Genomic DNA, 25,479 nt, shown 5'->3' with positions numbered 1-25,479 from the left:
TTTTATTTTTTATTTCTAGTTGGCAACTCGTTCGATTGAACCGTCATTCGGCTTGCTTTTTGGCGACTTACTAAATGATCTCGATGTTGGCACTACTGGTGCTGCTGTGATAATAAGTGCCTTGGATGTTTGTATGAATTTTTCTGGTTTATTTGTGGGACCGTTGCTCAAGGAGTTCTCATATCGTAAAGTAGCAATAGCAGGGTCTCTACTCTGTGGTCTAGGCTTAGCTTTAACATCTCCTGCGAACAATATGGCACATATATTGAGCACGTACAGTGTTATCAACGGTATAGGTGTTGGATTGGCTACATCAGCTGCATTTGTTGCATTGAATCACTATTTTAAACATAAACGTGGTCAGGCAGTAGGTCTTTCTATGGCTGGTACCGCGATGGGCATGTTGATAATGCCTCAACTTGTAAGAATTTTATTAGAGGGTTTTGGTTTTCGTGGCGCAATCCTAATTTTAGCTGGCGTAGCGTTACATTCTACTGTTGGATCAGTATTACTTCAACCTGCTAAATGGCATATGAAGGAAGAGGTAATTGATGAGGAAATGATGATTGTGGGACCGCCATCGCCTGAAATTAAAATAACGAAAGAAGATGGTGCAGAAGAAGATGCCTTACCAGAACTTAATACTTTACTATTTAATAAGCATAATTTACGTATGCAGCAAAATATGCGTAAAAATTATTCAGAAATAGCTATGGACACGATGAATGGATCTCGACTTGGACTACCCAAACGTCCTACGTTCCCACGTATAATGTCATTAGCAGGAGTTCAATCGGCTGCAAACGGTTATAATTCAAACGTTGATGTCAATACTGAGCTGCGGCATCGCAAGGCTTCCGTCACTTCAAATCTATCATACATGGACTTTACTGGTTCCATATTACAAGTGCATATGAACGTCGGTGATGAGGAATTCGAAAGAAATGACCGCGAACTGAAACGTGTTAATAGTGCAGCCACTTCGAGCATGATGAACGCACACCACGACTCATTTATCAAAATGAAACCAACTGATTTAGAAAAAGAGTCTGAAATCGATAATAAACCAGCAGAAAAGAAAGCCGGGTTTTGGAGACGCTTCGCTGATTTAATGGACGTTGATTTACTTAAAGACAAAATTTTTTTAAATATTCTTTTTGGTCTTTCCATCTTTTATGTTGGCGAAATGAATTTTAAAATGGTAACGCCATTTTTCTTCGCAAATTTAGGATACAGTAAAACCGATGTTGCTTTCTGCCTATCAATCACAGCTATAACTGATATAGCCGCTCGTATAGTATTGCCACCTATATTTGATCGTACAACTATAAAAAAGCGCACTGTCTTTTTAATATCAATCATTTTTGTGGCAATAACACGTTCAAGTAAAACTTAAAAAAAATGTTTTTAATTTTTAACGAATTTGATATGTTTCAGTTATGGCCGAACAAACCGACTGGACTCAATTAATGATTTGGCTTTCAATATGCGGGTTTTTTCGAGGTTCTGCCTTAAGTAACTTTACCCTAACTGTTTCTGAATATTGCTCTCTAGAAAAGCTTCCCTCTGCTTTTGGCTGGCATTTAGTGGGCAAAGCCATATTTGTGATTTGCTTTGGACCATTAATAGGTAATTTAAATAATCTGTCTCGGATTATAATTATATCAGTATTTGAAATTTATATCAGATAATTCTAAATCCCAACTGTATTTCTTATGTCATTATATTTCTTTATTCTCAGGTCTTATACGTGATGTTACAGACAGTTATCCTATATGCATACATGCACAAAGTTTTTGTATATGTATGTGTGGAGTTGCTTGGGGCATTGAGTATACCATCAACTATATACGGGATAAAAAAGCGGACCAAATAAAGACTTCTGCGCCGACTGCAGATATCAACCTTAAATAAATTTGTTTCTAATTATTATTATTTAGCTAATTTTACAGAAATGCATAAATTAGGATATTAATTTTTACAAATTAAAGTTTAAGCAGATGTTAATGGCTAGTAGTACGAAACAATCCCTAATGTGCCTGATCTGATAAATGGGCAATACCCAATTATATATACAAGTAGTAGTTATATGTTATATATATATATATATATCATATATTTTAAAATATACAAGTCGTGTTTAGTATTATAAAATTTTATATATGCATATTGTATAAGAGCTTATATATGTATAAATAGATTTATTGCCTTAGTTATAACCGAACTTACATATGTGATAGTTCAACAAAAATTTAGTTTTAAGACGGAACACTGAAATAGAAATCTTAATAATATATGAATTAAACAAAAGAAAAAATGATATTAAATAATTAGTTTTGGAGCAACCAGAAAATAAAAGGACCATATCCGAGTAACAATAACACCACCGTGTCAACTGTAAAGCGTATATTATTAAAGAAATAGAAACTTATATTTGTGTACTTCAAAAGCTATAACCAATAAGAATGTAAAATATATCAAGTATTATAAATATGTTTTATAGTTATATTTATCTTAACTAAATATTTTTAATTTAATTAGGCATATGGTAAAAATATAAGTATAAAGTCAAAGTCTCACAAAGGTTTTTAACCAGATACCGGGCGTGTCTTCATTTTAGGATCGTCAATAAGACGTGTTTATTTCATGTTTTTATGAATGTTTATGAATTTTATAAATAGATTTAAATAATTAATTTGATAACTGCTTAAACAAACAAAAACTTCTGTTAAATTTTGTTAACGTATAAATAAATAATTATTTTAAACTTAATGCTGTAGGAACGAACTAATTTTGCATGTAAATATTTTTGTTAAACATTTTATTAGGAGATAAATAAATTTTACATCTAAGTTGCTAAATTTTATTGAACTGTTTCTTTTTTAAATTTTATTTTGTTTCTTCAATCAAACTGAGATTACTAAATATAATTCTCCTTTCATATATAAAATTTTCATTTTTACTAGGTTTTCTAAATGTAAACGAGATCAGGAATCACAGTGGGTCTTTATTTATATAAAAATTGGCTGAAAAAGTTGGTTTACTCATCTATTTATTCAACTGTTCATTTATTATAACAAATGGTATAAACTGCTATTTGTATTGTTATCAAATCATCTCATTTCTTGTGTTAGTCAAATATACTAAATGTTTTATAAATGCAATGCAGGTTTGTATTTAAACATATCGTTTAAGGTATTTATTGAGATCATTGAAGGGATCCACTATGTTTGTGTATAGAATAGATTGGTTATTGCATAGAATATGTTAAGACTAATTATTACTTTAAAAGAAAATTAATCGTTTCGTTAATGTTGCGATTATTATATAACAAAATAAACAGCTTTATAATCTGTTTTGATGGTTCAATTTATTCCAATGAGTCAAGGTAAGTTTGTGAATATGTATCAAATATTGTAGGAACCGGATACAAACCAGTGTGAAAGGCTACTATATACAAAATTATGACACTGCAAACGTCTGTGCAATAGGAATAAGTCTGGCCTTATGTTTACTTTTAAATATTGCTTAATACTTAAAGAATATACAAAAAAAAGACTTCAAATGTTTAATAAATAAATTAAATATTTGTGTGTGAAAAAGCCTGCTACGCGCCCCTTTTATACGAAATATTCGAATCTTATTAGAAACAATAAAAATTGTGAGCAAATATATATTAAAGAGCAATTAACAGACACCAAAACGACATTAAAGCAGATATAGAGACCACAACGTTATTGAAACTTATACCAGATATTGAACATTTAGCAGATTTAAAAAATTTCATGGTAATATATAAGACAGAAACACACAACAAAATATTAACATTGGAAAACCTTGATATACCGAAAAAAGTTACTTTTGCAATAGCTTATAATATATACATATTTCATTATTCATAGGTTAAATTTACAAAAACATTACTATGCTTGTATAAATAACCCTTGCTGTGTTTTCAGAATTCATTGGAACAATACCTGTGAATACCCGTTCTGGCAAAACTTTCGAAGTTTCATATAAACTTCGAAACATCGGTGATATTTTTATAGATGTATTACAACTATGTGAAATATGTAAATTAAAAAAACAAATAACATTTTTTTATATTATCCAAATAAGTCTTTAACAACATATGTACATATATAACGTTATTAAAAAAGTAAATTACAAACTCAAAACGATAAATTTTGTTAAATTTAATAATTGTAGTTATGTATAACGTCCATTGATTTTACAAATATACATTGATGCCACTTAAGCACTGTACATTTAAAAAATATATAGAATGAAAGTAGCTGGCAGCTTTTTTAGCGATTTTTTTTTCTCTCTCTATCTCTCTCTCTCTCCAATTCTACATTAATTGTTGAAAGGTAATTCTAAGGGAACGAGTGGTATGAAACAGTGTCACATAGGAAAACCGATAATTTTATAAACACAAAATCTTGTAAATAAAAGCGCTAGTGATTATGTGTTGTTTGGGAAAATAGAGAAAGCCACGTTAAAAGAAAAAATCACCTTTCACAAAATAATTGTTTTGCTAAGCAACTGTGAAACACAACGATTCTTATCGTTGACTTAAAATGTTTTGTCAGCAAATAAAAATATTCTTGTTAAGTATTGTTGCTGCGTTTCGACGTGCCCTCTGTTGTATCCGTCGTCGAAAGCCAAGCATTTCTCCAGAACCTATACACCATAATTTTGAAATCATAGTTGATTCAGGAAACGCTATAAAACGTCCATATCAAGTAAAGATAAAAATTCATATATGGTACTTAATGTACTTTCATTAAATGTAACAATCCTTGATTTCAGCAAAGCGCAGAACGTGATTGGAATTCATGGGACGATGCTCCACGTACCGTTGAAGAGCATATTGAGCAGTACAGACAACGTATTGCAAAACCACCAACACCGCAGAAAGAAGAACCTGAACCAGATTTCTTTACAGTCAGTAAATAAACATAATTGTTCGTTGTGTTCTAATTTATTTTTTTACTAATCAATAGGAACTTACACCAGTTATCAAACCACAGCCTATTTACTATCTTGGTGATGACAAAAAAGAAAAGACTGATTTCTCACGTTTAGCTGCAGATAAAACCGATGTGCCTATAGCAATTAATGTATGCCTTCTGAATTAACAATTAAATAACAACGATACTCATTATTTTTCTTCGCAGGCAGACTTGGAGGATTGGGTAGATGAAAGTAATAGCGGAGGTTGGGAAGAAATTGATACTGAGCAAACTAAACAACTAATTCGTGACACAAGACGGGAATTGCGTTATCAACGACAGAAAACTAATAAACCAAATGGAATTGAAGCAACTAGTCCTAGCCGAGGAATCGGCGCCCAACGAATTGAGAGCCAAAAAGGCAGTACATAATATATAATTGATATATATATTTCGAATGTATATTTCATTATTCATTCCTTAATTCATGAAATCTTATATTTTTCGTATTAGATTTATCTGATCTGATTTATTTTTTAAAATTCAAATATTTAAATTAATTTCCTTGTATATATATTTATATATCTTTAATGTGTATATATAAATGAGCGTAGCGTTTAAAAAACCTTTTTAATTATATAAGCACTAATCTAAATATTTAAAATTTTATTTATCTTGAGTTTTACGTCTCGTAAAAGCGCAATTCATAATAAAATGTTATGGAACATTTAAACTATAAAATCTATAATAAACAAGTGCAATCCAAAGTTTTGCATTATGCAAATAAAAGTGCAAGATACAAAATATTGCTTGGCAATATTAAAATTATTTATTAATTATTATTTTATATTAGTTAAGACATTTATCTGTTTTTATATATAATTGCTTTGCCCAATTGTAATCAGCCGCTGATGTAGAAGTCCGGAATATAATTTGCGATTACCATAATATGCAACCAGAATGTGTATTTACGAATGTTTTAATATTTGTGGATTCAAGTGATATACTTCCTCGTCTACTTTGCGGTTGTGTCATAAGAGTTTTTTAGTTTTGTAAATCTAAACGCTTCAGTAGTTTCTGCAGGAAATAATTTTATAATTCGATTTCTATATAAACTTATTTTGAGCAAGTTTTTGACAGTTAACATTCAGAGACGTGTCAAGAAGCAACCATGACTCTCGTAATGAACAGAAATAATGTTGGCTTAATTTCTCGTAGTTTCTGGATTTGGAATGTTTTTGCATTTTTCCTAACATTTTGTAATGCAAGTGAAGCAATAAATATTCCAACTATCAGTAGTTGGCAGTCTGCTACTCCAGGCAAACTACTGTATGCATTGGACGCGATTACCAATAATGTACGAGGCGCACCTGTTGATCTATCTAATCGGCTATCCAAAATAGTGAAAAGAAATACAGACGGGTCAAGTGAACAGGAGTCATCCTCATCAGCTGAGCAACCATACAATTATGAACAAGCATATGAAGACTTTGTGCGTGAATACTTTAGTAAACTATTCGATTCCGGAGAAAACAGTAAAAGCGAAAGTGTTGAACAAGAACGAGCGGAGGCACAAGTTTACAATACAAAACCATTGAAGAGTTCACAGAAGTCAAACAATCATTCGAAAAAAGACAGCAATTGCAAAACTATAATGAAGAATCGGGAAGAATGCGTAATTTGTGCGAATCCAAAGAGTGGTGAGAAATCGGAAACTTGTTCATTTAGTACAGAAAGCGAACCAGTCAATTATGCCTTCAGACATGAAAATAACTACAAAATGGAACGACATAAATCTGAACCTTCAAATGAGAATTCCAGCGATGAAATTCAGGAACCTAAAACCGTTAGCAAAAGAAGCAGAAGGCCGCGCAGAAAAAGTGAACAGAAAAACAGTAGCTGTACTAAGAAAATTGAGGGCGTGAAAGTCTGTTACTACTGCAAAAATGGCGATACCGGCACTAAAATCAAATGTTTCAAGCGTTTGCCACACAATCAGCCACAAAAGGCGAAACAAGATCAAGTCCAGAAAATCAAAGAGAAGCAACAACGAATCTATAAGCGGACGGCCTCATACGTAATCGAAAAAAATTTTTCAAATGTAGATGATGATAAGTAATCTTATATAGAAAATTATTAAATTTATTCCGAATTGATTAAGCATATCATTTTCCAAATAATATTTTTTGAATGAGATATAATTTTATATGCAAGTTATTTAGATAAGATTAACAAATTCACTTAAAGAAATGAGCCAAGACCTACCTACCTTATTTTTCAAAACGCTATAAATGTATACATTTGAAACATTTGAGTAGTTCATCCAAGGTTTACTTTACTAATAAATGATTTGTCTAGCTTAACATATTTCAAGTATAAAAATATAATAAATGATTTTTTGCGGCATTAACGGTATTGTGAAAGTATTGGCCATCTTTTATGGTTAAATAAAAATTTTGATCTAAACATTTCCTAAATGCTTGTCCAGACTACAATGAAGAACTTTATTTATACTTATTAGCGTCTATTAGTTCCCACGTTTGCTGAGCATGCTAAAAATTTGCGATTCTAGAAAATAAATCAAAATTATAGTATTTTTTAAGCTTAAAACGCATATTTTACATTTTATTTAAAATAAATCAGCAAATAATAAACTTACAAATTGACTTGCAAATTCAGTATTCTTTATAAATATATATATTTATTTATATAATGTTGTGTATATGTATGTATATGATTCTACATTTCAATTATGTTAGCTAAAACCTTTATTTATAAAATAAGGTTAATTTTAGTTATCTTTCTTTTAAATGTTTAACAAAATACTCTTTTATTTTTTTAAACTTTACGCGCATTTGTATAAATAAAACTTCATAAAATTAACAAACTAAACAAACTTGTCAAACGAATTAAAATAAATTACTAAAAATTACATTAAAAAAGTACATAATTAGTCAGTTTCTTTGCTTCATGCATTGCGTAAAAAATTGTATATTGCTTAATTCCATGGCGTTTCAGCATTTCTTCTTGGTTGGTTGGTTTCCTTAGCTTTTTTGTTTTCTGTCGTCTTTTGTGCAACCACTCAATTGTGGACAATGCTAAATGGTTATTAGTTATTGTTTGTGCTTAGTTACTATTAATGTTGTTTTGATTCTGGACACTATCCATGTTGGGTATGTAGTCGAGCGCCATCATACAAGCAAAAACGGTCATTACCATTTTAGGTTTGACTTCAGTAATGTCTTCGGGTAAGGCATATACTCGTGCGCCTATTTTACGTGCCATTGAAATGGCATATTTGGCATTGGCTAAATTATCCTGAAGTAAATAAAACAACAATCAGTGTTATAAAGTTATAAAGTTGGGAGATTGTATATAAAATCCAGAAATATAAAAACTTACGTCTTCAGTGCCACCGGTTCGCACCAAATCATAATTTATACTGCCTTCTTTTATAGAATCGATTAGATCAATCACAATTTTACCATCAGCAATCGCAGGATCATTAAAGTTCTTTAAGCTGGACTGTTTTCCTGCTTCAGCAAGTTTATTGTTCACCCATTGAACAATTTCTTTTTCAATGATAGGATTGCCAGTATTCGCCAACCGTGATAAAATGGAAAGCGTGTATGCGCGCATAAGTTGCCATATCAATGCTGTATAAATAATAATATTAATTGAAATTGCACATCATTTATTTATTTACTAAATTACCTAAAGTAAGAGTAGCGTTGCCATCGTTCAAATCCTGACCAGCAATACCAACCAATGAAAATTTGAGTTGTTTTCCCAAATCTACGGCGTAGTTGCAATTTTCAAGCTTCTCCATAAATTTCCGCAATGGGGTAAAACGCTTATGTACACGACTCCAAGTAACAATGCCAGGCTTGATGATATCAAAAAGCTGGAAAATAACTAAACCATCAGCTAAGTCGGAGTACAGCCAATTTACATGAGGAGAGACACCCATAGAATTCATCCAATTTCTATAAGCTACAAACAAAATTGATCAAAATTAATATTGATTTCAATTAAACAAAAATAATTCTACTTTTCTCTTCGCGTGTTTCTTCAATTGATTCCAGACCCTCGATTTGTTCGGGTTTGTCAAGACCCGGATGATTATTAAACAAGTTTGCTACAAAAGCTAAATTCAATTTATAAACACCATTGACAACGTCCTGCGGTGTCAAGAAGCTGCGACAATTTAATTTAGCCGCTTGTTGCAACATTATTTCAGCACGTGCTGTTAAATCGTTTTCTCTTAGAGCGTCCAAATTGACGTCAGTGTCATTGCCAGCAATTTGTTTCAACAAATGTGAATAAATTTCCGAATCAACAATGTCCGATTGGAAGTTTGTACACCGCCGTGAAATACCAGCACGTTCGAGATGATGATTCACCCAACGTAGTAAAATAGCTTCGGGTGACAGTTTCATAAGATCTTCTAGACGTTCATTATCGAATAATAAACCTGCCAAGCCAGGACAACTATCCAATGTTATATGACTGAACAAGCCAATACGTATAATTTGCCATAAAAGACCAAGCACCAAATGTGGTTTGCCCTTAGCCAAATCATGCGCATCAATGTTTACGATATTACAACCGATAGCTTGTGATGAAACTAAAGCCAATGTTAAATTCTCGAACTCTCTATATACAGTAAGATTCTTCTTGTTAATAGCACGTTCATCAATGGTGTCGGGACAAGAGTGGTTGATAATTTTACATAGCAATATGCCATCTTTGATTGACTGATAAAGTTGTTTGCCCTCTGAATCAATAGGTAGCAGATGTTTTAAATCCTGATCGTGACCCAAATTCGAGTTAATCCAATCAGAAAAGGCCAGTTGTTCTTCCAATCGCACTGAATGTGTTGTGCCTTCGGAAGATATACTAGACATACCACCCAAGGTTTCCAGATTTTCTTTCTTCGAAACGACAGTTTTAAATGTACTGGCTACATCCTTTGACTTTAAGTCCAAACATAAATTTTCAAATTCCTCCAAATTTAGTTTACCTTGATGTGCAGTGCGTTGTTTGTTACGGAACTCCTCAATCATTTCTCGCACCTGGTAGCCGGGCAATTTAAAACCAACCTGATCAAGTGCATCCTTAAGTTCACTGAGGTCAATAAAACCATCTTTATTTGCATCGATCTAAAACAAAATAAAATTAGATTAATTTTATACAGTATAAGTATTCTTAAACATTTGAAACTAATTATCAGTTATATTGATATTACTTCTTCTATAACATATATATTACTCATATAGTCAAATAAAGATGCAGCGTATATATAAAAGTAAAACGCTTACATGTCGCATTCAATTTCAATCCGAAAAATGATTCACACACTTTAACGAAGAATTTGTTTAGATTTTCGAATTGAAGGTGACGATACACGGGGTGATTTCATGCGAACTTGAATTCAAGAATAATGAATAAGTCATTTTATACTATTTTATTTGATTGCAGAAAGAATGAAAACTTGTTTCGTGAAATTTTAACAACCCACACACTCATTATCAGATACAAATAGATAGATGTATCTAACTCTGTGTATTTGTTACGCGCAATCGGGATATACAAGTATCGCGTAGCTCTTTTTTGTTTACAATATTCGATCATTTAGTTGAGATTGTTTACAATCAAAAAATTGGTATTTGTAATATTTTTTTGTTATTTTCAAAATACGTAAGTAAAAAAAAATGAGCATACAAATCGTGAAGTGAATTATGAAGCTTTGCAGATATGACTTCAAAAAATATTTCATATAGCGAATTTATATATATATTTATATATAGGTATATTTGATCATATAAAAAGTACAGCTTAGACTATAACAACGATCTTAAGTTCCGGTTAGGTCCATTCACCCATTCTGTTACCGCATAGGGCGCAAAGGAATTTACACCACTTTGAAGTTTTAATAAAGCCCTTTTAAATGAGATCTTATTAGTGACTAAGATCTTTTAGCAAGGCAAGGACATTAAGCTCTGATAGATGAATAAAAAGAAGTATTGATATGAACTATAGTTTTTTAGGTCTAACAGAAAATGTCATTAGTTATTAATAAATATTTTTAAAAATTCTTATTAACCAAGTATCTGATTATTTATAAGAGTTAAATAAATTTAGATAAGAACGTAGAAATCAAATATAGATAACAACGCAAATTTATTGTTTAATCACATGGGCGATATGTATAAAGACGGGAGAAAAAATACCAATATATATACAGTATGTATCGGATTTAAGAAATATTTATATGAAAAATACATTAAAACTTTAGCAAACATTATTTAATTATTTTTTAAATCGATAATTTCAGAGAAGGCTAATTGTGGAAAATTCGTTTTGATCATTAAAAACCTTTACCCAAGTTGGAACTCACACATGGATGAAGACTCGGATTTTATGTTTTTAGTAATGAGCACTTAGAGGATTCAACCATTGTCTTCGTTCGACTTCTGAATTCTAATTCTCATAATATTGAAATATGTGTTAGTCCTTTTAGCTTCAAGCACATTAACTTATTTTTGCTATTGTGAATAAAGGGTCTCTTGTTATTTTTATACTATGCAAATTTCAAAGTTGTTCCGAAAACTAGTTATTATTTTTAAATATATAATTTTTAAAAAATTAAATAAATATGTATAAATAATAATTCAAAAGAATAAATAATAAAAATGAATAACTATTTATTTATAGTATAAAACATTTCCAAAGTTGTGAAACTTTACCAATACAGCATTTAGCCACTTGGCTATTATCATCGTTCGAATTTCTTTGCTTAATTCGTATATATTATATATACAATATTATGTCCAAGGAAGTATCACTTTGTAATATTTGACTTTTAATTACTTAATAAATGATGTTAAGCTTATTTCTGTATTTTCCCTTTCCAAATTTATTTGTGGTAATTATTTATAAGTAAATACATTTGTATTCGCCACATATATTAAAAAATAATGCTCACTGAAATCGAACCCCTTTTTAAACTTGCGATAAGTTTTCGCAAACAGTCAGACATAATTTTATTGCCTTTTATGCAGAAATTCTTGCGATAAGATAAATCGAAGAGTAATTTTATAAATATTATAAATATAGTTATGTTATGTGCGGCGAATCTGTGAAAGTATATTTTTATGCATAAAATTCCAATAGGTGTGATAAGAAAATATTTGCAAGTATTTCTAAAATTGTATTGCCACGGAATTACTCACGCATTTCAAACATATAAACTCCCCTTACCAAGAAAACATAAAGCGTGAAGTAATGCGTTATACAAATAAATTATGGACTGAAATTCTGGGAGTGGTGATGTCAGATGATTTTTGGCTATTTAGAGACACCCGGCTATTGGAAGAACAATATTTACTGCATAAAAATATTTATTTTGTGGTCAAAATGTTTCAGTTCACACTAAATAATCCAGTAATTCCACTTAAACCGTATATCGATTGGTGCTGTGCCTATGTTTAAAGGTAAAATTCAAATGTACAAGAGTTAACCATTGCAGTATGGCCATAAAACATTTTTGTGACCATATATGTACTTCATAAAGCCCATTAAGCATTTGATTAAGGTGCCAATGAAATTTTTTACCGATAAATGATTATTAAAGTGATAAGCATTTTTGATTAAAAGCGATTTGTAGCAGTCTAGTTAAATGAATTATTTGCCAGGGAATTGAAGGTTTCTGGCAGTTAATTGCTTACCGATCTATTCTAAAATAACTTATCGCAAATATAACAATAAAAGGTAAAATTTTTTACACCCATTCACACTTAATTCTGATAAAACCTACGTTAGGTAATAATTCTTCCAAATTCTGCTTGTATTCCTCAAGGATTTGATGATGTTCTAAATGCACAATATCGGCCATGTTATTTTATTCAATTGTTTTGCACGCAAATATATATAATTTAATTGAAAATAAATAAATAATGAAAAATATTTGATGACGTCACTTAGCAATTATTATCGCACTTAATACCGCCGTTCGAAAATGTTTGGGCTTTTTGCGAAGTCTAAAAACGAAACACGACTGAACCGATTGATATGTTCGAAGGGGCAACAAGCCATTCAATATAATTTTTACTTTTGTTAATGTAGAAGTACGTTTATCAGGTAAAAATTGGCTCATGGTTTTCTCAAAGCAACAACAATTTTAAGTTTCCTTATCACTATTACCAACACCAGCGGCAATATTACCAACAAATATTGAAGTTGTTGTACGCAACCATTCGCTATCGATCTAAAATAGAACATTTCTAATAAAAAACATATCATCGACCGAGAATTACTGATTGAAACTGCGTTAACTGAAATTATAGACTGATTCAATCTGTAATGCTTTATATAATAATAAAAGTCAATAATGCATCTCAATGAAGAAATGTTGTACAATGGTTCCACTTTAATCATCGTGAGAAGTTCACCTGAAGTTTATTTGCAGCCATTTTAAGTCACAAACAATATTATAACCGAAAACTAATTAAAATCATATGACGAAATCGTTTAATATCTCTGATAAATATTTGCTCTCTTTTCAGTTACGCATATTATTGGCATAGAACGCATTGCATTGTTTCAGGAAGAATTGAAAAACAAAAATATAAAGAAGTAGTTATCGGCATTGGATTAAAAGATCTCTTCCAGTATATATGGAAGCTTCATAGATAAGATATATTAATTTAAATATATTATAGTTCATTGTTATTTGTAATTGAAGATATTTGCCGAGATTAGTTCTTATCTTAGTGGACCAATAATTATAATAATATTTTTAGACATATACGAAAGAGATTTTAATGCTGTCGTAACTTATGCAGAAAATCTAAAAAACAGAAACATGATTGGATTGGAGTACATTTAGGTCTTATATATTTAGAGACTATATTAGATCATGGCAATAGGTTTCTATTGAAAACGGTGGTTTGCTATAAATTAAGATTGTCTCAGTCACATCTATTAATAATGCCTGGAAATAGAAGTATGAAAATCAACTTTTTACACCGCCGAAAATTATGTCATTAAGCACTGATTAGTTATGAGTATTTTCCTGCAATACCGATAACTTTTGTCGTTCTATCTACAAAGTGTGCAAAGCAATTATTATTATTAGCTAAAAACGTTAAAATGAAATCATGATTACCGATTCTCAAAATTTCTTGTAAACAACTAATTAATTGATAATATTAATGAAATTAAAATCGTGTTGCTATCTATCCGCAATAACAAAAATTTATTTTATCATAGAACAAGCGAAACAAAATGATAATTTGAAACCTGTGAACAATATAGAAGACGATTTTGTTAGGAACTTGAATTTATTTTAACTTTAACTTGAACTGTTTTAAATAAAATATATCTATCATAATTGTTTTTTAATATTTAATAAAATAATTATAACTATTTAATCTCAAATTATTCTTTTACAGAATGTGATATTTCTCTGCGATGTGCTACTGAGATTCTAGCATAATCTATCCGTCATTTATAAGGTTGTTATCTATAAATTGGTCACTGCATCCTACACTAGGTATAATATCATTTGTCTTGTGAATCTGAGGAGGAGAAGGTATCCGTGTTTCACTGTCTTTGTCAATATCCACGTTTCGTCATGAGGGGATTAAACAAATTTAGAGCACCTTTTTATACTGATATGACACAGCTGCCATCCTATAAAATTAGGAACTTATGCCAAGTTTATAGACTGGAAAGTTTGGTTCAGCAGCTTCACTTGAATGAAGCAAGCGTGCCGTTCATCAGCATTGTCGGTACGCTGATCACTACAGTCCTTTTGAGAGTTCTTCTAGTTTCTGTAAGCACAATATTAATCCATGTCGTCACAACAGACCATTATTTAAGCTAAAATGGTCTTTGGTGTACAAGGCCATCACTGCAACCTAACCTAATTTATCAATTATTTGTTTAGCCTTGCTAGTCTTTTCTGATAGGAGGGGCCATCGACAAGTTTATTAAGTTTTACTTTTTGGGATCTTAATCAACATAATTAATTTGGTAATTATCATTTATCGGAATTTTTATAACCTGAAGATTACCAGGAAAATGACTGTTAATATGAATCAATCATTTTCCTAGTTTCTTGCAAGGAATTACAAGAAATTTCTTTTAAATAGAATCATTTTTAGTACCCCAACTAAGCAACTATTTTCGTTAAAAAAAAGAGATAACTTATTTTGATGAAGTTCTGAAGTTCCAAGTTCTGCACTTTGCAGCTAGTTTTCATTTTTCTATTTAAAATAATGACGATGTTTCGGTGCTCATATGACTGTTCAGTGTTAATTGGAAAATTTTTTCAAATTTATCATATAACTTTCATGGTGAAAATGTTGAATTTATTTATAATATTATTATTAAAAATATAAAGTGACGCAAAATATAAAAATTAATTGGGGAAAAAATGATTAAAAAATAAAACAAAAGCAAAATTGTTTAGAAAGTAAAATATTAGACACAAAAAGATTAGAAAAATATTAATAAATAAATTATCTAGCTTTTTAATATTTTTTTTTAAAGTTTTTGAATGACAAATATTTTATTTCCATTATTATTATAATTTCTATTAATAGAATCTAACTGACTTATTCATTGTGAACTTTAAAAATGTATAAAAAAAGAAAAGACAAAATTTAAAGATTTAAAAAGCCAAAAAATATTTCATTTTAAAAAGAACAGAAAATATTGCAAATTTTTGAATTCATCTTTTCTTTTAACGCGAAAATTACATTTAGGTAATTCTGCAAACTCCCGAAGGCGTAACAAATGCACAATGCTATCTTAACATTATTAATATTAGTATCTGCTAGTTAATTGACAAAACTGATGGATTGTTAAGCACTACTGAAGATGCGTGAAAACTAGCGAGTTTGATTGAAATAGTGTCGCTTTGAAGGTTAAACGGAGTATCTCGCAGATAAAATCTGGTATTTGCTCTACTAAATGTAAACAAAAAATTTTTAAATTACGTACACACTTTAAAAGTAGAGTAATTGATTTATCATTTTGCGTTGAAAATCCGCTCGAAGTGACATAACTTCTGCTTCAAATGGTCAACTAAACAACCCATAAGTAAATGAGTTTCTTGGCCTAATGATGGCTTTGGCTCTACCAGGTTATTATCAATTCAATTAATTGTTAACGGTTTTATTTGCCAACATCGAAACGATTTTGGTGCCTATTTACTTTGTTAAATACTAAATACCAAACAAACAAAATCGGTCCAAAACGCACCGAAAGCGAAAATACTCGTACTTTGTGCCACAACAAGTGCGTTTGGCAATACTTGAGCGTTTTGGTCAAATAAATTAAATGCAAAAGTGGCAAGTAAAACTTTTGGTTAATTTACTAAGTTAACCTGGATTTAGATTAAATGTGAACACAATTTTAGAGAATTTTATTTCATTTTTTCACTTTTTGGCTTTGGCATTTTTGCAGATTTTTAATTAATGCAAAATGCTGACTGTGTGCCTGCCTGGAGTTCTCATTTAAATTTTAATTTTAATATTTTTACGAAAATATTATTGTTTATGTTTCATCCTAACGTGACTCAGAGGTTACCTCATTAATGTAAAATATATCTTTATAAAGGAAACTTGATATGAAGATACCCTAACATACTTTAAGTTACGTTTTATTAATTGGGCCAGTGTTACTCGCCTATACCGTTCCAAAACTACTGCACCGTTTATGTTTTTCACCTTCATTTGCTTACAAAGATAAGGTATTAGGTTGGCACAATTGAATTGGTGGTCATGTATCGAAGAAAGAGAGAGCATGTGACTCATAAACGTAATATCAGCATGAGTCACATCTTAGCGGTTCGTATTGCTTAGCAATTAAAATACTACCAATACAATTTGTTAAATACTCATTATATAAGTATGACGTACTAATACTTATAGTATATATATGCATATATTTAGTAGATAATGAAATTGTTCATTGATTAATAATAATTTTTTTTCAGAATTTAGTATTAATAAGTCACATCTAGGAAGTATAAAAGCGATCATTTTAGCCGGATCACTGTAAAAGAGAAATTCACATAAACCGAAAAAATGTTCATCGCTTTCAAACATGTTTTATAAATAATTTCAAGTGTTTATTCAGTGCTGAGTAATATATTGTATAATTTCCAATCTAATGGATTGTATTCTTTGTGGCAGTTCTTTAGCGCTGAAATCATAACAGTCACTATAAAAACATGAATTATATTTAATATTCATTTATTACTCATTAATGTACGAAAAACTCAGTATACTTAAATCTATACACAAAAAAAAAATATATATATATATAAACATATATGGTATATATATATATAAACATATATGGTCCATACCATATATATCTATGCTATAGATGACTCGTGTGAGAACATTCACACTACCTTATGAATTATTTTTTTACTTTTTTATCTATATTTATCATTGCTCCTCACTATCATAAATCGAGTTACAAACAAAAACTATATAAAACGGGAATACTTTGAAAAATAAACTTTAGAGCATATACTCCGTTCGTACCCAAAAAATAAAGAATATTGCATGCAATATAATAGAAAGAAATAGAATACTGGCTCTCAATTGAATGGAGCACTGCGACCATGACAAATGTTTCGGTTTAATACTGTTAGCACATTTAACTCTTTAATTAAAGGCTAAATGTCACCTATTGGAGATTTTCATATATCAGACGGAGATAGGAACTCTCTTCGTAGTAATCTGATATTGCTCAGATATCTAAGCGAAACTGATATTCGGTCTCCTCAGACACTGATAGTAACAGATCTATTTTACTGAGACTAGACGGTTTGCTATAGTTGTAAGACCGAACCAACCTTCAACCTTTGTAAGTTATAAGTGAACCCACATATTCCACAAAAAGGTTCCGTCTATAAAATTGAAAATATTCTTGTGATCTGTTGTATTGCAAATATCTGGTTTAGAAACCATTCTACAAATTGGCGCTTTATTTAAGTCTGATTTGTACTGAAAGGAATATTATAGTGTTATATACTTATAATATGTACTAGTATAAATGCATATTTGCATATTAATACTCTGTTATCATTTTGTCTTGATTTTATTTACTAATAATGCTTACAAAAATATATTTAATGCACCCTTTTTATAAATGCAATTTAAAATGTCCATTCATTATAACTAATGTTTTTAGATCTAAACTTTCATTTCACTATATCATATCTCTTCACTATTTATTTATATGATATCACTATATCATATATCTATTGGTATAGATTTTGAAGGTCTAATAAAGAACGTTTATGATATTATATATCCGCTTACACTAAGTGAAGTAAAAGGTTAGTTATTGGAATAAATAATCGTATACCGCGAATTATGCAATCTATTACGCCAAAGTAAAATATACATAAAAAACTATACATATTAACAATATAAACACATTAATAAAGACCTATTTTTTCCATCTATAATGATAAAAATATTTTGCAATATTTTAATGTGTGTGAAATTGTACATTACTAGTTTTATATTTCGATATCCTTTTACATTACTATTTACGGCAAAAAACATTTTCTATATCAATCGTTACTTATAATAAATGAATACCTCCAGAGACTACAAAAGTACATAAAAAACAATATTTATACGTATCGCTTATGAATACGTACATTCTAACAAAAACCAATTAACTGCAATCACTATTTCTAATAACATCTGTTGATAATGAATGTTATGATGAATTTCTAAAAACAGATCTTAACAGAACTAATTGTTTTCTGCAGCGTTTTCTAGGTCTTCAAACTGCTTCGAACAAATAAAGATCAATGCGATTTGTCATGTATGTGTATATCATATGCGTTGACATAAGTGATAAGATTGGAAGCGTACTTATTGGCTTTAGACATTAGTATTTGTGATGGTAGCGCAACGTAGGTTCTCCTCAAGGGATATTAAGTCCATACCTTTAACTTTTAAATTCTTTATCATACAATTTCTTTTTGAAGTCATCACATCTATATTTATTTTAAAATATAAACGAGAAGTTCCCACTAAATGAGGAAAGCCTTAGGAGGCTAACTCTTAGGAGTTAGTTGTCTGTACATCTATATAATTATAATAAAGTAAATATGTTCTGATATCTAACATATATCTTCTTCTTACATAGTGTTGCAGTTATCCAATTACATCCAATAACACATACCCATTTTATTACTTATACAATCACCAATCGATCTTGTCCTTAGCATATGATAATATAAAATCAATTTAAATATATACGTTTAGTATGAATAGTTTTTATATGTGTACTTGTTATTATTAGAAATGACAAATATGTTAGTGCATTCCATTTTGGATAGCTCAAAAGAGTAGAACTCGAAAAGCAAATATTTGAAATTTTAGTTTTTTTGTTTAAACGATTTAAATTTTCTGGTTTCTTATGTTACCACACCAACGAATTTATTTAATTTAATGAGTTTCTACACTTAAGTTTACTTGAACGACTCAAGTTTCAGTATTCCGACTGACGAACTGACAACAAAAAGTCTGATAATGATTCTATGTAGAATGTGGGCATGGCTTCCATATTTGCGCTTGTCGGTAGCATTTAACTAAAAGCGTGACATCATGCCTTTTTAATTTCATATTCACTTCAGTTGAAATTAAACTGCTCAAATCTGTATCTGAAGATGCAAATATGTAAATTTATAAAGTGCACAGAAATAGATACATCGAATCATTCTAAGATTTCATGCTTGTAGTTTATTAGATGTAAACAAAAGTTGAAGAATTTGTTAAATAATTAATAACAATAAACAACACAAACGACATTATGCAATCAACCAATGTTGGTTGCATGCCAATCCGCCTTGAATCCACTTTCGTGCTCTACTTTCTTTCTGAATGATGGCCGTAGCCAGCAGACATAGCGGCCAGTTCGGCTATTACTCAAGTAAACGGCTTAGTACGAATAACTGAAGAAAAAGTAAAAATGAAATGAATTACAAATGTTGAAATTGAAAGCAGTAGAAAACGAAATCCGTACAAATTGCATCGCGTGTGGGAAATATGGAATATTTAATCTATGGCTTATTGACTCTGCAGATTCATTGCAACACAACAGTTCATAAGCAAATTAAACCATGCCAACAGAAAATGTGGGCTTTACGGTGACATAAACGAATTTTGATTTTCCAACCGATCGACAAAAGATTGAAATGCTTATCACGTCTACGGCCGCACAGTGATTTTGTACATCGTAATACTCTCGTATCTGCTGTGACACATTTTACTATCGAAGACAGGCCTTGCGTAAGTACTCAAGTCGCATAGATTCAATGACATGTCTTCATACAAAATGGCATGTACAACAAGCCAGCAGTGGAATTTCTAATGATGACGTAAAACATATCACTTAAATTCATATATAAAATTTAAAAAGCAATTTATCTTCTAATATACGAGTATAGGTATATAAATTATGTCATGAAAATCAATCCAGATTATCGTGCTAAGTTAACTCAGAGCGTAAATCAAACCATGTTTGGAACAATACATTTCCTACTTTTAATGTCAAATCTTTTGATCGATATGTGCAAATCGGTTTACCAACACTTAATATGTTTTAACTACTGCTACTATTGCTAGTTTTTACATTAAAATCGGTTTTGTTTTTTAGGATTTTAACTTTTATTTCGATCGTATGTTTTTGTATATTCCTATACGTATTTCGGCAAATTCTCTTTTGCCTTCATCAGGAGAATTGTCTAGAATTCAGACTGCTATTAACGATTGGATAACAGAATAAAAATGTCTCTATTAGTAACACATTCCATATAACCACAAGAAAAGGAAGTAACTCATATATTTGTTTACAAAGATGCACCTTTTCTCAAAAAGACGGAACAGACATTACTAATGCGCCAGATAAGTTAACATTAACATCTTCGCATTTGGCAACTGTTCAATGTGACGAAGGGGCATGAGACATTGTTATCTTAGGAATAACGGTATTGTTATCTTAAGAATAACGGTGATAAGGAAGTTTGGCCGTTTGCAAACTATACGAACTAACTAGAGTAGTAGTGCATGAGCAAAAGAAAAAGATTGTTTATATAAAAGCTGGAAAATCAGCTCGGATAAATATTCGATTGACCTGCTAACCTTTTCGAATGTTCTTTGTGGATGTTACGTAAAGAGGACGTTAGAGTTTTAAATTCTTCAATAGGATTTACCATAAAAAAGGTTAAGAAACTGCGAATTATAGCGAATTATTAAATTAGCGAATTATAAAATTATTTAATTGTTTAGCAAAACACTTTTCGCAATTATATATAAAAATTATATAAATACATTGTTAAGATGGTAATGTGTGTATTTAAAATTTGCATGTTTGGCTATTAAAAAGTTCACAGTTCAGTTGAGTTCACAAACAAAGCCTCAAAATTCTTGAACCTCAAAGGGAAGCAGCAAAGCAATTTATACAAGTTCGTAAACATCAACAAAGTGTTGCTTTGTTGTGTCTTCATTACCGGATTGTGTATGGAATTGTGTCTAATAAGTACCTGAGAGGAAGGTGTGGTTCCGCTTGAATGACAACTGCAGCACGCGACCGAGGAAAAAAACTATATTACCACATAAAAATGTCAGCGTTTGGCCATTCATTTTGGTCTAATAGGCCTGCTTGAAAATGTAAACAAAAAAGTTCGCATAGCAGCGCGGCACTTACCCATAATAAGGTCACCGGCACAATACAATGAGTGACAAATTGTAAAATAAAAAATTTGGGTATTAAATGGGGAAAAAATGAAATAGAAAATAATTTTGTTAGGTAAAATAAAGAATTACTATTCTTCTGTTGATTTTTTTATGTTAAAACAAAAATTAAAATCTCTTTTTATTAGCCACCAATTATTCAAAGTTTCTATAGGATATTAATATAAAGACAAATAGATATACATATATATATATATATATATATATATCACAGTAGTAAACAATATCTGTATATATCTGTAGAGGTCATTATTAGTATCTAAAAGTCAACACCTCGAAAACTGTCACTTAAGGTAATGAGTAATCCAACCAACTGAGCACTTTCCTCCCACACAATTGTAGAAAAACTCTCTGTTTGTTGAAGTACAATGCTTCGCCCACTGTAAGACTTCAGCGCTTGGACGCAACACAACACAAACACAAACACATACACAGCCATATAAAGAGAAATACACGAATTTCCGTAGACCAAAGCCGTGCGGAGTTCAAGAAACTCAATGCAAGTACATTTGGACATAATTTTACATTTCGATAATTATAAATTGTCGAAACGATAAATAATGACTTTAGTATGAAAATCGAATTTTTAAGTTGTTGCCTAAACCAACAAGGAATGTTTTTTTACCTTTCTAGTTTTGAGAGAAGATATGTGTAAGTTGGCCATAATTCTTAATCGTAAAACTCCAGACTCAGTTATGAAAATATATTTGGAAATTGAAATGAACAATTTAAAGCAACAATTTAATTCAGCAAAAATATTTAAACTTTGCATTGTGTGACAGAGATTGGTATAAAATAAATTCTTTATGTATACAAAAAATAAAAATCAGCAAAAAAATTTATAATAAAAGCGCATATGATGAAGGCATATTATAAAGACAAGTGCTCGCGCAATAAATGCTTTGCATGGCAGCATATCAATTGTCAGGCGGAACAAAGCCGGAGAAGTCGCAAGAATTAAAACGCATCACAACAATACATTTGTTCACTGGTACAGAATTTCTCATATCAAGTGTCATATCATAATCCGCAAATCCATACAATAAACAAACTTCTTTTGATTGTATTTCCGTCCCTTGGAGATTGATTCACTGCCTAGCATTTCAGTGCCGCTAACCATTAGCGATTACAACTGCAATTATAAACCCGAAGCTTATCATGCACAACAAAGCTTACTGTGTGCTCTGCACTTGTCTTAGCTGGCCTTGATATGCACTTCATTTGTGCTTGGAGGCAACGTCTGCTCCACAAATTCGCTTTTCAAATGGAAAGCAGCTCATCGAAGCATCGGCTAAGCATTTAAAACACATTTCTCTAGGAACATCTTATATGTAAAATAGATGTACACATATGCCGACATGCACACCCAAATGTGTAAGTCAATTTCTTTGAGTTTTTTATGCCCTTGGACTTGATTACTGGCAACTGTATAAGCCCCCCGCAAGCTTATCAACACATGCAATCGGAGTGTTGGAAACGGTCGACCTCTTTGAATTGCAATAAGACAAGAGAAATCTTTGAAGAGACTTCAAGTCGAGTGGATTGTTGTGTTCTTTTGCATGTATACTTATATTGAGTTCACTTTTAATATTTTTTTTTTTTTTGTGTTTAATTTGTGTTTGTTTATAGTTTCCATTGCCTTTCGTTGATGTTTTCGTTCTGGATTGTCATTACGAAGGCGGCATCTGCGCCTTATTTTGACGCGAGAGGCCACCACCCATGCAGCCAGCCATATTGATATACTTATGTGATTAAGTACGCATTCCTTTTTCAACCCTGCTTTGTTTCATTTTCCATTTACTGATGCACGTTTTCTTCATAAAGTGTTTTATATCAATTTTTCGTTTTGTTTTGCATATGCAAATGCACACACAGCGCACACACACAAGCATTAAGTAAGAAACTGAAAATATGTTTACGTGTAAATTGCACTGTAACATGACATGTAAATCTGACAAACCATTTCCACACCCAAATGGAACTAAATACAAAACACAAATATAAAATCTTGAAGACATCGTCTGACTCATACACTTGGTATGTTTGGTAAGTCGCAAAACCTAAGCTTAAAACTTTGAATATAAATTCGCGAACAATGTTGTCACTTATAGTTATAGTTAATAATATGCAAAGACATTCTTACTTCAATGAATTTCTCCAGAATTTCTGCTTTTTCATCCGCCGATAAAGTTTTTGTAAATTTGTTTATTGATGCCATTTTGCTCCTGTTGTGGATCTTACACTATTATATTTTTTGTTTGTTTAAAATATTTCGTACTATAGTTTTACTTAGTTTACAAGTTTTATACTTTTATAGTATAATAATGAAAAATCTAATTTACAATAAAATAATTAAAACAACTTCTTTGCCACTTTCGCTATGTGACGCGTTTTCAAGACTTCTGCTTTTACTTCGTTTTCTTTAAAGCTGTCTGGAGTATTTTTGCACTTTCAAATATATATCAATAATTACTTAAAAATATTATGCACACAAATTAACTTCAATTAAATCACACTTTCTTAATTTTATTATGCGGAATTAAATTGAAAAGTTAAAATTCTACGAGAAACACAAGTTTAAGTCGACATCATCCGAAAACCCAAGCGTGCGAATAAAACCAATTTCCAAAGCTGTATGAGCTCCGACACTCATTTATTATTTATTTTACTGAGTGTTAACCAAAGCGAAACTCCTTAGCTCATTTCACTCTTGTATATTGAACTCGCATATCATATTTGGCTTATAACAACCCTGTCAAACGTGTTCATAACAGTGGAGGTTAAAACAGTTTAGCACTCGGTATTAATTCTATTTATTTACTGTATTATTTTTTGTACACACGTTTGTATTATTAATATATTAAAAACAAATTCTTAATTAATAAAATTAAGGTTTTAAGAATTAACACAAAAACATTTTAATCCAACACACATTTTAATGTAAAATAAAATTTAACATTTAGATTTCTAAAGAAAATTTGTTGCACAAAAAACACCTCTAAATATTACGCAGTCATATTAAATAATATTCGGTTATAAACAATAGAATCAGAAATGTTGATTTAAAATTTCTTAACTTCATACTTATGAGTTCTGATAAATCTGATTCTGTTCTTGATGCAATGTAATAATAAGACAACAATTTAAATACTGGTTTGATTATATAGATGTTTGCATTAAACGTAAATTTTCAAAAAAATTATATAATTAATAAACTAATTGGTTTGTGTTTGGAATTAATTGGTATCTCTACAGTATGAATTAATTTGAGTTAAAAATGAATAAAACATATAAGCAACATACTAGACATATTTATGTATATTATGCCCTAACAAATCAAACTGATTAGCTTGAAATATATAATTTTAATAAATAGACTTATATATTAAAATAAGTCAAAGATACATTATTATGCTATTTTAATTTATATAGAAATTAAGTAAACTTCACCCATAGAAAAAACTATAACTACATTATATAATACATGTATCTGTTGTTTATATATATATTATTCCAAAAATAATGATAAAAATAGTACACTTTATTGTTTTGAAAAATGAACAATCCGGTATAAATTGTATACTTTTAATCATCAATAAATTGATATATGATAATTTTAAAATGCTTACTGTTGGTCATTTAGTAAATTTTAGATGTAAAAGGTAAGATGTAAAACAATAAGTCTGTGTTGTCATGCCTGTGTTAAAAGAGTATAGTTATAT

The 25,479-nt window shown here is 30.3% G+C and overlaps 4 protein-coding genes across 5 annotated transcripts; 3 read left to right on the top strand and 1 right to left on the bottom strand.

Annotated features, from left to right (window-relative positions):
• The first annotated feature begins 25 nt into the window (after window positions 1-25).
• Window positions 26-2,133, top strand: LOC119671945. The gene is made up of 3 exons (XM_038082849.1): window positions 26-1,385; window positions 1,438-1,629; window positions 1,742-2,133. Exons 1-3 carry the CDS (start codon window positions 134-136, stop codon window positions 1,912-1,914), a joined length of 1,617 nt encoding a protein of 538 aa, XP_037938777.1. The 5' UTR covers window positions 26-133; the 3' UTR covers window positions 1,915-2,133.
• Window positions 2,134-4,397: 2,264 nt separating this feature from the next.
• On the top strand, window positions 4,398-5,494 carry LOC119675947 (receptor-binding cancer antigen expressed on SiSo cells). The gene is made up of 4 exons (XM_038087169.1): window positions 4,398-4,745; window positions 4,813-4,947; window positions 5,007-5,123; window positions 5,181-5,494. The coding sequence occupies exons 1-4, from the start codon at window positions 4,581-4,583 to the stop codon at window positions 5,385-5,387; spliced, it is 624 nt and encodes a 207-aa protein (XP_037943097.1). The 5' UTR covers window positions 4,398-4,580; the 3' UTR covers window positions 5,388-5,494.
• A 284-nt stretch (window positions 5,495-5,778) lies between these two features.
• LOC119671944 lies at window positions 5,779-7,149 on the top strand. Its single transcript, XM_038082848.1, has one exon. It carries the CDS (start codon window positions 6,127-6,129, stop codon window positions 7,072-7,074), a length of 948 nt encoding a protein of 315 aa, XP_037938776.1. The 5' UTR covers window positions 5,779-6,126; the 3' UTR covers window positions 7,075-7,149.
• Window positions 7,150-7,660: 511 nt separating this feature from the next.
• On the bottom strand, window positions 7,661-24,408 carry LOC119671943 (plastin-3). Of its 2 annotated transcripts, none has more exons than XM_038082847.1 (5): window positions 23,901-24,408; window positions 9,007-10,117; window positions 8,670-8,948; window positions 8,358-8,611; window positions 7,661-8,273 (listed from the first exon to the last, which is right to left on the bottom strand). In XM_038082847.1, exons 1-5 carry the CDS (start codon window positions 23,973-23,975, stop codon window positions 8,082-8,084), a joined length of 1,911 nt encoding a protein of 636 aa, XP_037938775.1. In that variant the 5' UTR covers window positions 23,976-24,408; the 3' UTR covers window positions 7,661-8,081. The 2 variants fall into 2 exon arrangements, with proteins under 2 accessions (XP_037938775.1, XP_037938774.1); XM_038082846.1 differs by lacking the exon at window positions 23,901-24,408 and adding an exon at window positions 12,775-13,013.
• Window positions 24,409-25,479: the final 1,071 nt, after the last annotated feature.

The sequence above is a fragment of the Teleopsis dalmanni genome, chromosome 1, assembly GCF_002237135.1.
Source record: "Teleopsis dalmanni isolate 2A chromosome 1, ASM223713v2, whole genome shotgun sequence".
NCBI lineage: Eukaryota > Metazoa > Arthropoda > Insecta > Diptera > Diopsidae > Teleopsis > Teleopsis dalmanni.
The sequence above is the reverse complement of the archived record's forward strand: the minus strand, read 5'-3'. Positions and strand labels throughout refer to the sequence as shown.